Source organism: Babylonia areolata, chromosome 21, assembly GCF_041734735.1.
Source record: "Babylonia areolata isolate BAREFJ2019XMU chromosome 21, ASM4173473v1, whole genome shotgun sequence".
In the NCBI taxonomy this organism is placed as follows: Eukaryota; Metazoa; Mollusca; class Gastropoda; order Neogastropoda; family Buccinidae; genus Babylonia; species Babylonia areolata.
Genome location: NC_134896.1, coordinates 38,370,039 through 38,382,538, shown reverse-complemented (window position 1 = coordinate 38,382,538; position 12,500 = coordinate 38,370,039). Strand labels below are relative to the sequence as shown.

The window sequence follows — 12,500 nt, the reverse complement described above, 5'->3', positions numbered from 1 at the left end:
ATTCTCACGAGTTTAATTACTATTACTAACATTAATAATATTAACAGAGAAGCAGTTATATCGTCTCATCCGAATGACTATACGTTCAGTTTGATTTTCCAGTCAAACTTCAAGTTGGGAGTAAAAGGGTGTGAGCGGGATTCGATGGAACCCAGATCTCAGTCACGGACACCGCATGAATTGGCAAATCTGATAAGCGTCTTATCCATTCTACCACCTTCCTCTTCATGTCGGAACTGACTCAACATGAACTTTTTGAAGTGAAAAAATATTTTTAAGACAACTGCTGTATGTAACCACTCCTATAAATGTGTGTAAGTCTAGTAGAATGAATGTGACTGAGTGTAAGAATATATCACTGGTGACTGAACTGAGGCCAGTGTATGTTTTGCATAAAACAGAATGTGCGTCAGTTTGGTTAGTTGTATGGGGTGAGTATTTGTGGAGTTATTTCACTGACAGCGTGGGTCCGGCGGTCAACAACTTGTATTTCAGTCTCACAAAATACTGTGAGCCAAAAGTACACAAATGCGGCGAATTTACAATAAATTTATGCCGCTTACTTTTAAAACACTGCCGAGAACAAAACTGCCGGTGGAATTCATTCTAACATGTTATCACGGGGGAGAGGCGGGGGGAGGGAGGTGCGGGAGGCGGGGGACTCCGGTTAGGTCAGAATTACAAAAATGGATGAGAAGGCACTAGAATATGAAGGGAATGAAAAATAAAATATAAGAAAAATTAAGTACCCCTGAAACATATATATAACTTGACACAGCTCATAAGAAGGTTTCACTGAGTCCTAGGATGACACATTCATTCAGCAGAACTGTTTTGTACACTGCGCGTACTAGATCTCAGTTATAATATGTACTCTTTATAAGTCCATTGTACTAGTTCCACATGGTTAAGGGTTAAGGCCGGGTTACTTTATACTGAATATTACGTACATTCATTAGGCTGACTTGTCTCTGAACATTTAGTTCACAACACACACACTGACTCACACACGGGCACACACACACCGTGGCGGGCGCGCGCGCACACACACACACACACACACACACACACACACACACACACACACACACCGCACACATACACACACACACACGCACACACACACCTGTATTTTCCTTGCATTCCGAGTTCCATTTGTGAATGGCAGTTTCGTTTTTATGAGGCAACTATCAGTCTAAGCCGTTTCGGAAATAGACACATTTTCATACCTTATACCCTTGTACAACCACTCGATTCCAGTCAGTCTTCTCATGTGGTAGAGTCTTCAGCCGGTCTTAATAGAAATCATCCAGTTTTGTTTCTGTGCTTCCTCTTTCACCGACATCATATAATAAGGTTGATTACATGTGGTGGTAACAAACTTGACATTGGTAAACGTGTAAGTTACCTTGAAACAGTATTTGGCTACGTTTTACAAGTGTATTTGAATATATTGCGTATCTGCCTGTCTCCGTCCCCATTTTAAAAAAAATCTATTTGATGAATACAGCTGGACAGGAAGAGAACCTTTCACAGCAAATGTGTATACTTTCCCCATACCCTTCAATTGTTTTCAAGACCCCATATATTGGCCCCATATGTCAACATATACACATAGGTTCTATCTGGTTATGAAATAATTTCGAAATACACCGCCGTGCAGTGATCAAAGCAGTTAAATTTTCTTAGTGATCTGATGATTTCTATGACACCTTTCTTTCATTTTCTACACTATTCAGTCCTCACGGTCCCACGCATGCATTAAAATTAGTTTTGTTGCCGCACACAGTTCGACTAAGTATTTGTAAGAGTTTGCTAACCATTACATCCACGCAGGCTGTTTCCGGCGCCATAGAACCATTCTTTGTGAACAGAAAGATACCATCCCATTCGACTGAATACCATTACATTTGTTTATCTTATGACACTTGACTAGTCATGTAAACAAGCGAATATTCTCCCACTAATCCGTAGATTAGAGTACAATAAACTGAGGAATCATGATGCAAAAGATACAGGTAATGCACCACCAACATTAATAAACAAATTTTCTGTAAATTCATCAAGGACCCCCCCCCCCCCCTTCCCATCCACCCCCGCCGCTCCCCCCGCACCCGCACCCCCACCATCCTCCCCTCCCAAAGTCTATATCCCACCAGTCCCAAGAACTGGCTTGTTCAAATCCAGTCTGGTTTACTGAAGCGCCACACTATGAACTCACTCCCAGAAACAATTAAACAACACTATTGCCCAGCCACCTTAAAAAAAAAAAAAAAAAAAAAAAAAGCCTTTCCCACCTTATGCCATAATGTGTTATGTTAATCGTCCATTTTAATGATACTGTTTGTCACATGTGAATGGTTGACTGACAGCCTCCCTCACTCTCCACCCCCCATTCTGGTCTGTGATGCGGTGTGTGCTGTGCGTGTTTGTTTCTTTCATTTTGTTCATAGTTGGATTTTACGAACACCACTTGCTTGTGCCTGTATTCGTGCGTGTCAGTGTGTGTGTGTGTGTGTGTGTGTGTGTGTGTGTGTGTGTGTGTGTGCAGTGTGTGTGAGTGTGTGTGTGTGTGTGTGTGTGTGTGTGTGTGCCCGGTGTGTGCCCGGTGTGTGTGTGTGTGTGTGTGTGTGTGCGTGTGTGTTCTTTCTTTTCACTGACGTTTTTTTTTCTCAGTTCAGTCCTCCGGCCGTGTCAAGTTATGTATTTCTACTAACATCATGCTTTAGTATTGTCGATGTAGTGTAAACCCTATTCTGGGCGGGGACTGGACTTGTGTAAAAAAAGCACACCGGTGCCAGTTATCTATTATCCTCGAAATATAGAATTTTGTCTTGTCTTGTCTTGTCTCTGTCTCTGTCTGTGTATGCGTGTGTGTGTTTTCGGTAAAAAGACAATCAGCATACCAGGAAATCGAAACTTGCTAACTTTCAGAGGAATAAGTCATCAGGTTTGTTATTTTTCATTTTAACACACTAACACACACAGTCCTGAAACCTTCCACGATATGCAGTTTTAATGATAGACATTACCGCAATATTTTGTTATCATCGTCAAGGTTTTGAAGTGCGTACTGGGTACTGTTAAATTCTGATGACTGGCAGGAGAAAAAAAAATTACAACTATCTATCTTCACAGTTAAATTAGTTGCCTCATTCGACAGGTCGCTAACCCACAAACAAATTAGAACTGAAACCATGTAAGGTGTGTCTGAATTCTAGCTGTCGAAATGAGAAAGTTGTGTATGTACTTAATTGCTTGCGCGCACAATAACTCTTTCAAAAAATAATAATAATAATAATAATAAAAATTCACAAGGAAATCCATCGATCTGTTGCGGGACTCTTTCCATTTTTTTTTTATATGTTTAAGAGTGAGTCCAGCTTCCTCTACATTGATTTTACCTTAAATGTTTTCTGATATTTCTGGGTCTAGTTTTGGTGACTCATTAACATCTTCATTTCCACAGTTTTCTAATGCCCTCTGTTTATGTAAGTGTTCGTAACACAACACAGTTATTGATAACGATTTTTATTTTTGAACCTACAATTGAAGTACTGTTTTATTACAGTAGAACAATGCAATTAATGAAGATAATTTGGAAAATAAAAACATGCGGAAAAAAAAATCTGTCTGTAGCTGTGCTGATCATCCTCACACAAGATCACCATATCAGCGGCAAACTAGTCAGAGTGAGTTTGTTGACAACGACAACAACCACCACCACCGTGAGTGCTTCACATGCTGACGCTGATCATTCAAGTACCGTTACTCCAGACATGTGTACGGTGGAGGTCAAAGGTTTGAGGTTGGAAACTGCAGAGGATACCATCGTCTTTTACTTTGAGAACATTCGTTCAGGTGGGGGTCCCATAAATGAAATTCAGCACAAACCAGAACTGAGATGGGCTGCCGTCACTTTTGAAGACGCAGAGAGTGAGTTGATGACATCTTTGTGTCTGTTCAGTCCAATCTGTTTTGTTTTTATTGCTTGTTTTTGTTTTGTTTTGTTTTTTTCAAACATTTTTTATTCAATTTTTACATTATTAAACACACAGAGACATACACTAGTAACTGTACATACACACAGACACACACACACACACACACACACAGAGAAACAAAAAATAGTACTACAACAACTACTACTACTACTATTTTTATTGGTTGTTTGCTATTGTTTATAATATTCTAATATTTCATCTTTTTTCTCTTTTTTTTTCCAGATGCAAGGAAAGAGTTGAAGAAGTATTCCCATTTGACGTTTTTCTTGTTTGTTTGGTGGGATTTTTAATATGTATAATTTTTCTTGCAGTTTTTTTCTTTCTCAGAGTAAGTTCATGAAATCTTCATGTTTGTTTCAACCTTCTTATTTTTTGTTGTTGTTGTTGGTGGTGGTGGTGGTGGTGGTGTTGAAGATGCAAAAAGTGAGTTGGCAAAATCTTCCCATTTGTTTTGGCCAGTGTTTATATTTTGTTTTTCTTTGGTTGTGGTTTTGGTATTGTTTATAATATTTTTTGCAGTATTTTTCTTTCCCAGAGTTAGTTCATGAAATCTTCCTGTTTTGTATTTGACCAGTTGTTTGTTGTTGTTGTTGTTGTTGTTTTTTGAAGATGCAAAGAATGAGTTGGTGAAATTTTCCAATTTTTTAAGGTCAGTGTATTATTTGTTGTTTTTTGTTGTTGTTTTTTGCTGGGATTTGGAATTTTGCATATTTCATACAGTATTTTTCTTTCCCTGTGTGAGTTCTTTGAAATCTTCCCATTTGTTTCAACAAGTTGATATTTTTTGAATGTTTAAAGAATGAGTTGATGAAATCTTCCCATCTGTTCTAACCAGATATTTTGTTTTCTTTTGATCTGTTTTTTTGTTTCATTTTAGGGTGGGTGGGTAGGGAGGTGGGGGTGTGGGGGGTGGTAATGGTTGTTGTTTTTCTGTCATGAAATCTTCCTGTTTGTTTCAACTTTTTTTTCTTCTTCCTTTTTTTTTTTTTTTAATAATTTTTTGAAGATGCAAAGAATATTGTTTTTCTGGTCATTTCAATTGACACTACTGAGTGTGAGAACTTTGAATGTTGTTACTTTAACACCTTGACTGCTGAACCTTGCTGACATGTTATCAGTGTGGCATGCTTGTGAAGTTGCAGGTGCTACTTTTTTGTGTACGCATCAGTGGCATGATTGATTTTGCCGGACAAAAGTAATGCAGTCCCAAGAGGGAAACGGGTCAAAATACAGAGTGATGACTAACATCGGGACCAGTAAGAAATTCTGTCTTATCTCAGCAAGGTGACAGCCCTTTACTGATGAGCACACTCGTCAGCAGCAGTGAAGGGGTTAAAAGCAAAAAAGAGGTGTGTTTTGGTTTTGGTTTTTGTTGTTGTTGTTTTTTGAGGGGAGGGACAGGTCAGCCAGCCAATCCAGTTTTAATCATAATCATTTTCAAAACATTTCAGCCGTGCAGCGAGTTCTGGCCAGGAAGCACACACTCGATGGTCACCGCCTAGAGGTCTGCCTGTACACCAAAAGCCCCAGCCCCATGGCTGGAAAGACCGGTGAGCAATCACATACACCACACACACACACACACACACACACACACACACACACACACACACACACACACACACACACACACACACACACACACACACACACATACACACCACACACACACCATACACACACACACACACGTACACCACACACACACACACACACACACACACACACACACACACACACACACCATACACACGCACCATACACACACACACACACACACACACACACACACACACACACACACACACAAACACACACACAAGCATGCACCCAGTAAGTTACAGTACAGCGTGAGGTTTTAGTTTCAAGGAGGTATCAAAACCCTGACAGGTACACAAATACATATGCATGCAGATGTGATGCAGCATATTATAAGGATTTGTCTGAATGCAGGGATGCCTCCTTGAGAAACTGAAACTGATCCATATACACGATGCTACTTATGCTCTGAAAAAGAAAAGAAAAAGAGAAATAGAAGAAAGGAGCAGATGCCTGACCGTGTATAAACCCAACACGCTGGTCAGGCCTTGAGAGCCTACCCTAGCTTTGTACAAAAACATTCAGAAATAAAAAGAAGAAGGAATAAAGTAATGAACAAAATAAATTATAGCCTGCAGGAAATTCTTATTGGATGTGAGCCACATAGGGCTGATTCTTAGAGCACCCACCCAGCACACCTCTGAACCAATGATCATGTGTGGAGTTTTCAATTTACAAGAAGATGCTTAGTACTTATGTCTGGTAGACCTTCAGTGTAGTAGGTCTTTGTCTGTGTGTGTCTGTGTGTGTGTGTGCATGTATGTGTATGCGTGTGTGTGTGTGTTTGTGTATGTGTGTGTGTGTGTGGCACTCACAATGAGCAGATAAGTGAGTACTACAAGCACACTTTTATCACATACATTGAACATCACTTGATTTAACTCTATGTTGTGGTGGGTTTTATTTCTTTTGCAGTTTCGATGGTAAGTGAATCATCGGATTACGAGTGCCCCGTTTGTCATGACGACTACGTCGACCCGAAGATTTTACCCTGTGGACATCTGGTGTGCCAGCAGTGTGTGCTGTCCTGGCTGGACAAGGAAGGGAGGGAAGCTGGCTGTCCGTTGTGCAGAGCGTCCATTATTCCCTCCTCCAGCGCTGCCAGCCCGGCAGACTTTGCCGCTGAAGTGAGCGCCCTGCCGACTGACCTGCACACTGCAGATTTGGTGCATAGCCACCAGGTTCTGGGAGGCCGTGGCGTCTGCGGCCTGTGTGAGAATAATTTTGCTGCTGTCTTTTACTGCATCCAGTGCTCCTTCAAACTGTGCAGGAACTGCGAGAAGGTTCACAGGAAGATACCCTCCACCAAACACCACTCCCTGGAAGACCTCAACAACCTGGATGTTGAGAGCCTGGCGAGGAGTCGTCATGTGATGTGCAAGGCACACCCTGACAGGCTGGCTGAGCTGTACTGCCCCGCCCACGAACAGCTGATATGCGCGCTGTGCGGCTCCACTGGTCATGGAGCGTGTGCCGGCAGGAAGACACTGGCAAAGATGGCTGCGGACACCAGGGCGGAACTCGATCAACGAGTGCAGAAACTGAGGATGAAGGAAACACAAATGGTGAAGCAGGTGAACATCAGATGCTTTGTTTTTTTCGTTTGTTGCATATAATCCAGCCAGCCTCACAGGGTTATATCAGGATTGAAAAACGAGACAGATCGCATAGAACCTGAAAATCAACAACAAATTTTTTTAGAAAATAGAAAACTTGGCACAAGCAAAGCCACACCTATGCACATAAACCCAGGACACACTCCCAACATCCACCAATCCCTCACAAGAGGACCAAAAAAACACACACAAAAAGACAAACCTGAACACAAGCACAATTGTACACAGCACAAAAAATAACAAGCGGTAACAAAGTATTAGAATTCAGAAGGAGAAGTTTAGTATGCGTGTGTTTTAAGAAAGTTGTATTACAAAAATTTCCGCTTTTCAGACTCCAACATCAGTTATGAAAATGAGGAAATGATCATGCAGTTGGGTGATTTTCCTCTTCTCAGTGAATAGATAATGGTACCCTAGGGATTCCTGGCACCGAGTCTGTAATCCTAGGTATTACTTCATATAAGAGATTCTGCATGGGCAATGGAGGGATTTGGGGGAAGGGGGGTGGGGGGCAATGCCACCAAATTATTTGTTGTCATCTATGGATATTTTGACAAAATTAGCCATAGATATATAATGTTATGTTATCATGCGAAGCAGTAAACAACTGAAAGAAATCTATCCTGATATGTTGGAACTGATGTGAAAAATTGTATTTTCAAACCAAAAAACTGGGAATTTACAAGAACAGGTTTTAATAAAGGGAAACACAAAAAGGAATAAACTCATTATTTTTCTAAAGAGAAAAGATTGACAATTGAGCTTTTATGATGGCTAGGTCTCATGGGTGTTTTTGTTTTTGTGTTTTTTGTTATTTCTGTTTTGTTTTTGTTTTCTCAGCAAACTTTTTGGACAAACTAAGTATTTTAACCAAGGTGAATTTGATATCAGTCATTATTCCTAAGACTGCAGTTATCATCTTATCTAACTTTTTTTTTCATAAGGAGACCGGTTAATTTCGAAAAGAAAAAAAAGATTTTTTTTTTTTAATTCTATTAGGGAAGTTGCTATATTTGTTAAGTTTTTTTCTTAGTCTCAACAAGGATAATTTGTAAATGTGTTATAAAACCTGTGACTGATAGCATTTTGAATTTCTTTTGTCAGGCAAGAGGGGTTTATCCTATGCTTAACTCTTTAGAACTGGAGAGTGGCATGGCTGTTATATACGTTGTAGAGAACAGAGAGAGGAGTGGAGGGATATGTTCTTGCGTGCTAGTGTCAATTTCATAATTCGTGTTCTGACTGGTTTCCCTTTCTTCAGCCTGTAAGTATTGTGCATTCATGATTATTTCTTTAAGTGACAACAGTCCTTTTTGATTTAAAACCTGGTCAACAGGGTGCTTTTCCAATCAACAGAAAACCTGTTTGGAATTTCAGCAGCTGCCTACATTTTTCTCTTGTGTGTGTGTGTGTGTGTGTGTGTGTGTGTGTGTGTGTGTGTGTGTGTGTGTGTGTGTTTTCCCCCAGTTCAATTCTACAAAAGCACACTTCCAGAGCAAGCACAAGGAAGCCCAGGATATGTTTGATGACCTGCAGAAGGCTTTTGATACTCAGCGGCACAGGCTGACCAGCATGATACAAGCAGAGGAGGACTCCTGCCTGAGGTCATGATAATGATAATAATCATGATGCTATTAATGATTATGATGATGATATATAATAATAGAAATAATAATGATTTGTCCATACAGCACTGAATCTTGTGCAGAGACAAGTCACAGCGCTTACACACAGTCATTAACATGCATGCATAGCTCAGATTCAGACAAATGAAAAATAAAGCTTAGAAGTACATATATCTATACAGAAATCTAGAGAAGCTTTAATCCAGGAAGGTGGGGTGGGGGCTATTTTGGAAAGAGGTAGATTTTAATGCCAGACTTCTAAGAGTTGAACACAGCGATTTGAGGAAGAGAAAGAGGGAGATTGATCCAAGTGTTTGAATCTGGGAACGCTGAAACAGAGGGGATCTGAAGCTGGTTTTAGAGAGCAAGATGGGGTGTAGAGGTGAAGGCAGTCACAGAGATAGAAAGGAGCAGATTTGTTTACACATTTATAACATTGTGTGCTGACCTTGTACTTTATTCTGCATGAGACAGGGAGCCAGTGAAAAAAATTACAAAAGAGCAGCGATTTGCTCAGATCTTTTCTGCCTGAGGGCAAGTCTGGCAGTAGGGTTTTGTATGTGCTGAAAGGAGTGAATGAACGAAGGAAGCAAACTGGACAAGAGAGAGTTGCAGTAGACAAGACGAGAGAGAGAGAGAATGAGAGACATGACAAAATAACATGTGATACTGGTGGACAGGTCTCTGGCGCCAACAGAGAAGACCCGGGCCGCCCTGACACAGAACGCCACGGCAGTGGAACGTGTGGTCCAGTCCGCTTCGGAAGGATCCTTGCTGCAGATGCATCAGTCCTTGAGGGCCCGTTTGGACGACCTTGAGAATCAGAGCAACAGATCTGTGGAAATAAAGCTGAAGGATTTCGTCCTGGCACGGGAGAACCTGAAGAGGGAGATTGTGAATCTGGGTAATGGAGCATTGATTTATTTATTGTGGACATTTTGAATGGGTTATGAGTTGGTAATGGAGCATGCATTACTTATGTTTATAGGGAATCTGGTTAATGGAGCATAGATTTGTCATATCTGTAGCAAATCTGGGTAATGGAGAGTGGATTTATCATATCTATTGGGTAATGGAGCATAGGTTTATTATTTCTGTAGCAAATTCAGGTAATAGAGCATAGATTTATGTCTGTATTGAATCTGGGTAATGGAGCATTGATTTATTATATCCACGGGTAATCTGGGTAATGGAGCGGTGATTTATTATATCTGTATTGAATCTGGGTAATGGAGCATAGATTTATTACATTTGTAGTGAATCCGGGTAATGGAGCGTTGATTTATATCTGTAGCACACTCACAAACATGCACACATTGTTGCACTGTCAGTCAATATGTCGGCTCGCTCATTTCCCTTAACACCTGCATGTCCTGGTTAGTACATCCGTGTAAGCTTGGGTTCTTGAGATCAGCATTAGTTAATCCACACCACTTGTGTTTGCTGCTTTTATCAGAAATCAGCAAGGCTGCATGTACAGATTTTGTTGGAAAAATAATTGAATTTCTAAGATTCCATTCGAACATGAAGCACAGTCCTAAATATTTTCAGAAGTGATCAAGTTCTGATAAATGTATTAAAAAAAATATTTTAAAAAGGAAAGAATAAACCCCTTGCAGTTTCATTGTTTGCTGAGTCAAGTTTAAGTGACAGTAGTTTAGTACATATGTGCTGTGGCAGAATTGGTTGGGCTTTGTACTTTTGACCCAGTGGTCAGGGCTCAAGGCCCGGTTTTAGCATGCTGTTGTGTCCATTGGAAAAGCACTTTTCTCTGATTTTCCTCACTCCACCTTGGTAGCAATGAACGAACCAAGGGTTGGCTGTGTATGGGATACTCGGATCACTGAAGCTGTGCAGATGATGGAGCATCAAAAAGAAAAAAGAGAAATACAATAGAATACAAGACAAGACAATGCAAGACAATACAATGCAGTACAAGACAATACAGTACAGTACAGTACAAACTGACAAGTTATGTCCTGTGTGAGGTATATGTTCTTCTGTGACACTGTTGATGATTTTCTCTGCATCTGTGGTCAGGATTTGTGAGTGCACTATCTGGACCTGAACAGGCCAACCTTCTCAAAGTGGGAGACAGAGTGATGCGTGGGAAGGACTGGGACTACAGTCATCAGGTTTGAGCACTTTTTAAGAATATTTTATGCAAGTTGTAAAACGGAGATTTTCCGTAGAAAAATATTGTCACTCACATAGTACCTTTGAGAAATTTGTAAGAGAATGGCCTCCTTATAGCAAACTTAAACCCATTGCACTCGGGGCGTCAAGCAGCAAGTTTCATGCGACAAGCAGCAAGTTTCGCGCAGCGCCCAGTGTGCAAGGTTTTCAGGCAGCAAGAGTCGCGCGCCATGCAGCAAGATCGCCATCGCTGCGCGTCATGTTTCTTCGATAGAACTTGTCCTATTCCCCCGTGACAAAAGCGATAGACGTGCGTGGAGCAACGAATCACGACACCCACTCGTTTCACGTGAGACATCATTTGGAATCTATTTCAGCAAGTTTCAGCACATGACTTTCCAAATATGGAGCGTGATGCATGATGCCTGGGGAGGTTTGCTGCGCGTGTGCGAGCGACATGCCTCTCTACATGTTTCAGGCGTCCGCGCGACAAATGTAGCGAGGCATCAAAAACTGATGAGCAGCCGATGCTGACACCCCATGGGCACCGGGCCTTATAGAGACTAGAAGCACGATAGGGAATCAGATCAGGAATTGTGCTTTGTGGTGTTGTAGGAGGTTTGGATTTCACTACCAATACATTGAACTGCATTGTGTTCTGAATTAAACAAACAACTGATTTGGCTTTTGTATAACCCAGGTTCATTTGTGAATCATGTACAGTAACTGAACAAAACGGAGGATCAAGGTTCGAAATTTGGCCAGGCCGAGCAAACCGATAGGCCTAGTTTGCATCAGTTTGACATGGTAAGTATATGTATCACCAAACATGGAGTAAAATACAAACTCCTGCTATCAAGGTTCTGTACTGTTTTGATATCAAGTCAAATCAGTGTAACATTTCTTAACACCGGCAAAGAGAGTGTGTGTGTGTGTGTGTGTTGAAAAGGGATGTGGGTGGGGATGTTTGAGGGAACTTTGTGAGAGAGTGAAAGAAACTGCAGTGGGAAAAAAAAGGTCTTTTTTTGTACAATGTTTCTATTTTTATGCAAAATGTAAGGAAAGATATTTTGAAAGTCTTTGTTTTTGTACATATTTGGTTTTAAGGAAGGATGCATTTATAATGCCTAAGTATTTCCTTGCCTTCGATATTATTCAATGCTTGAAATCTGTGATTGAATCATCCTTTTATCATGCTCAATAAAGAAACATGCTGTAAAGTTTTGAAGGAATATAACCTTCATTGCAAGGGGGGGAGGGGGGGGGAGATATGGTTCTGAGCATGGGAGAATGTTTTTTAGAATTTTTTTTTTATAGTATTTTAGTGAGGAAAATAGCAGAATGTCTCAGATGCATATCTACCAATGCATTGTCTGTGAGGTCTTGGTTCAAATCTGGGTCCCGTCCTTTCTCCCAAGTTTAACTGGAAAGTCAAACTGAGCATTTTGTCATTCAGAATATTATTCTTATTGTCGCATATAGTCCAGCTGGATGCACAGGGCCGTATCAGGACTGCCCAA

General features: G+C 40.7%; 1 protein-coding gene across 1 annotated transcript in view; it reads left to right on the top strand.

Annotated features, from left to right (window-relative positions):
- The first annotated feature begins 2,893 nt into the window (after nt 1–2,893).
- LOC143296000 (uncharacterized) overlaps nt 2,894–12,500 on the top strand; it is an 11,595-nt gene continuing 1,988 nt past the window's right edge. Inside the window, exons 1-7 of the mRNA XM_076607736.1 lie at nt 2,894–2,950; nt 3,640–3,936; nt 5,456–5,554; nt 6,519–7,177; nt 8,687–8,823; nt 9,525–9,748; nt 10,885–10,979. Of these exons, the coding sequence (XP_076463851.1) occupies nt 3,780–3,936; nt 5,456–5,554; nt 6,519–7,177; nt 8,687–8,823; nt 9,525–9,748; nt 10,885–10,979 (1,371 nt within the window). The 5' untranslated portion in view covers nt 2,894–2,950; nt 3,640–3,779. The remainder of the gene's footprint in view (nt 2,951–3,639; nt 3,937–5,455; nt 5,555–6,518; nt 7,178–8,686; nt 8,824–9,524; nt 9,749–10,884; nt 10,980–12,500) is intronic.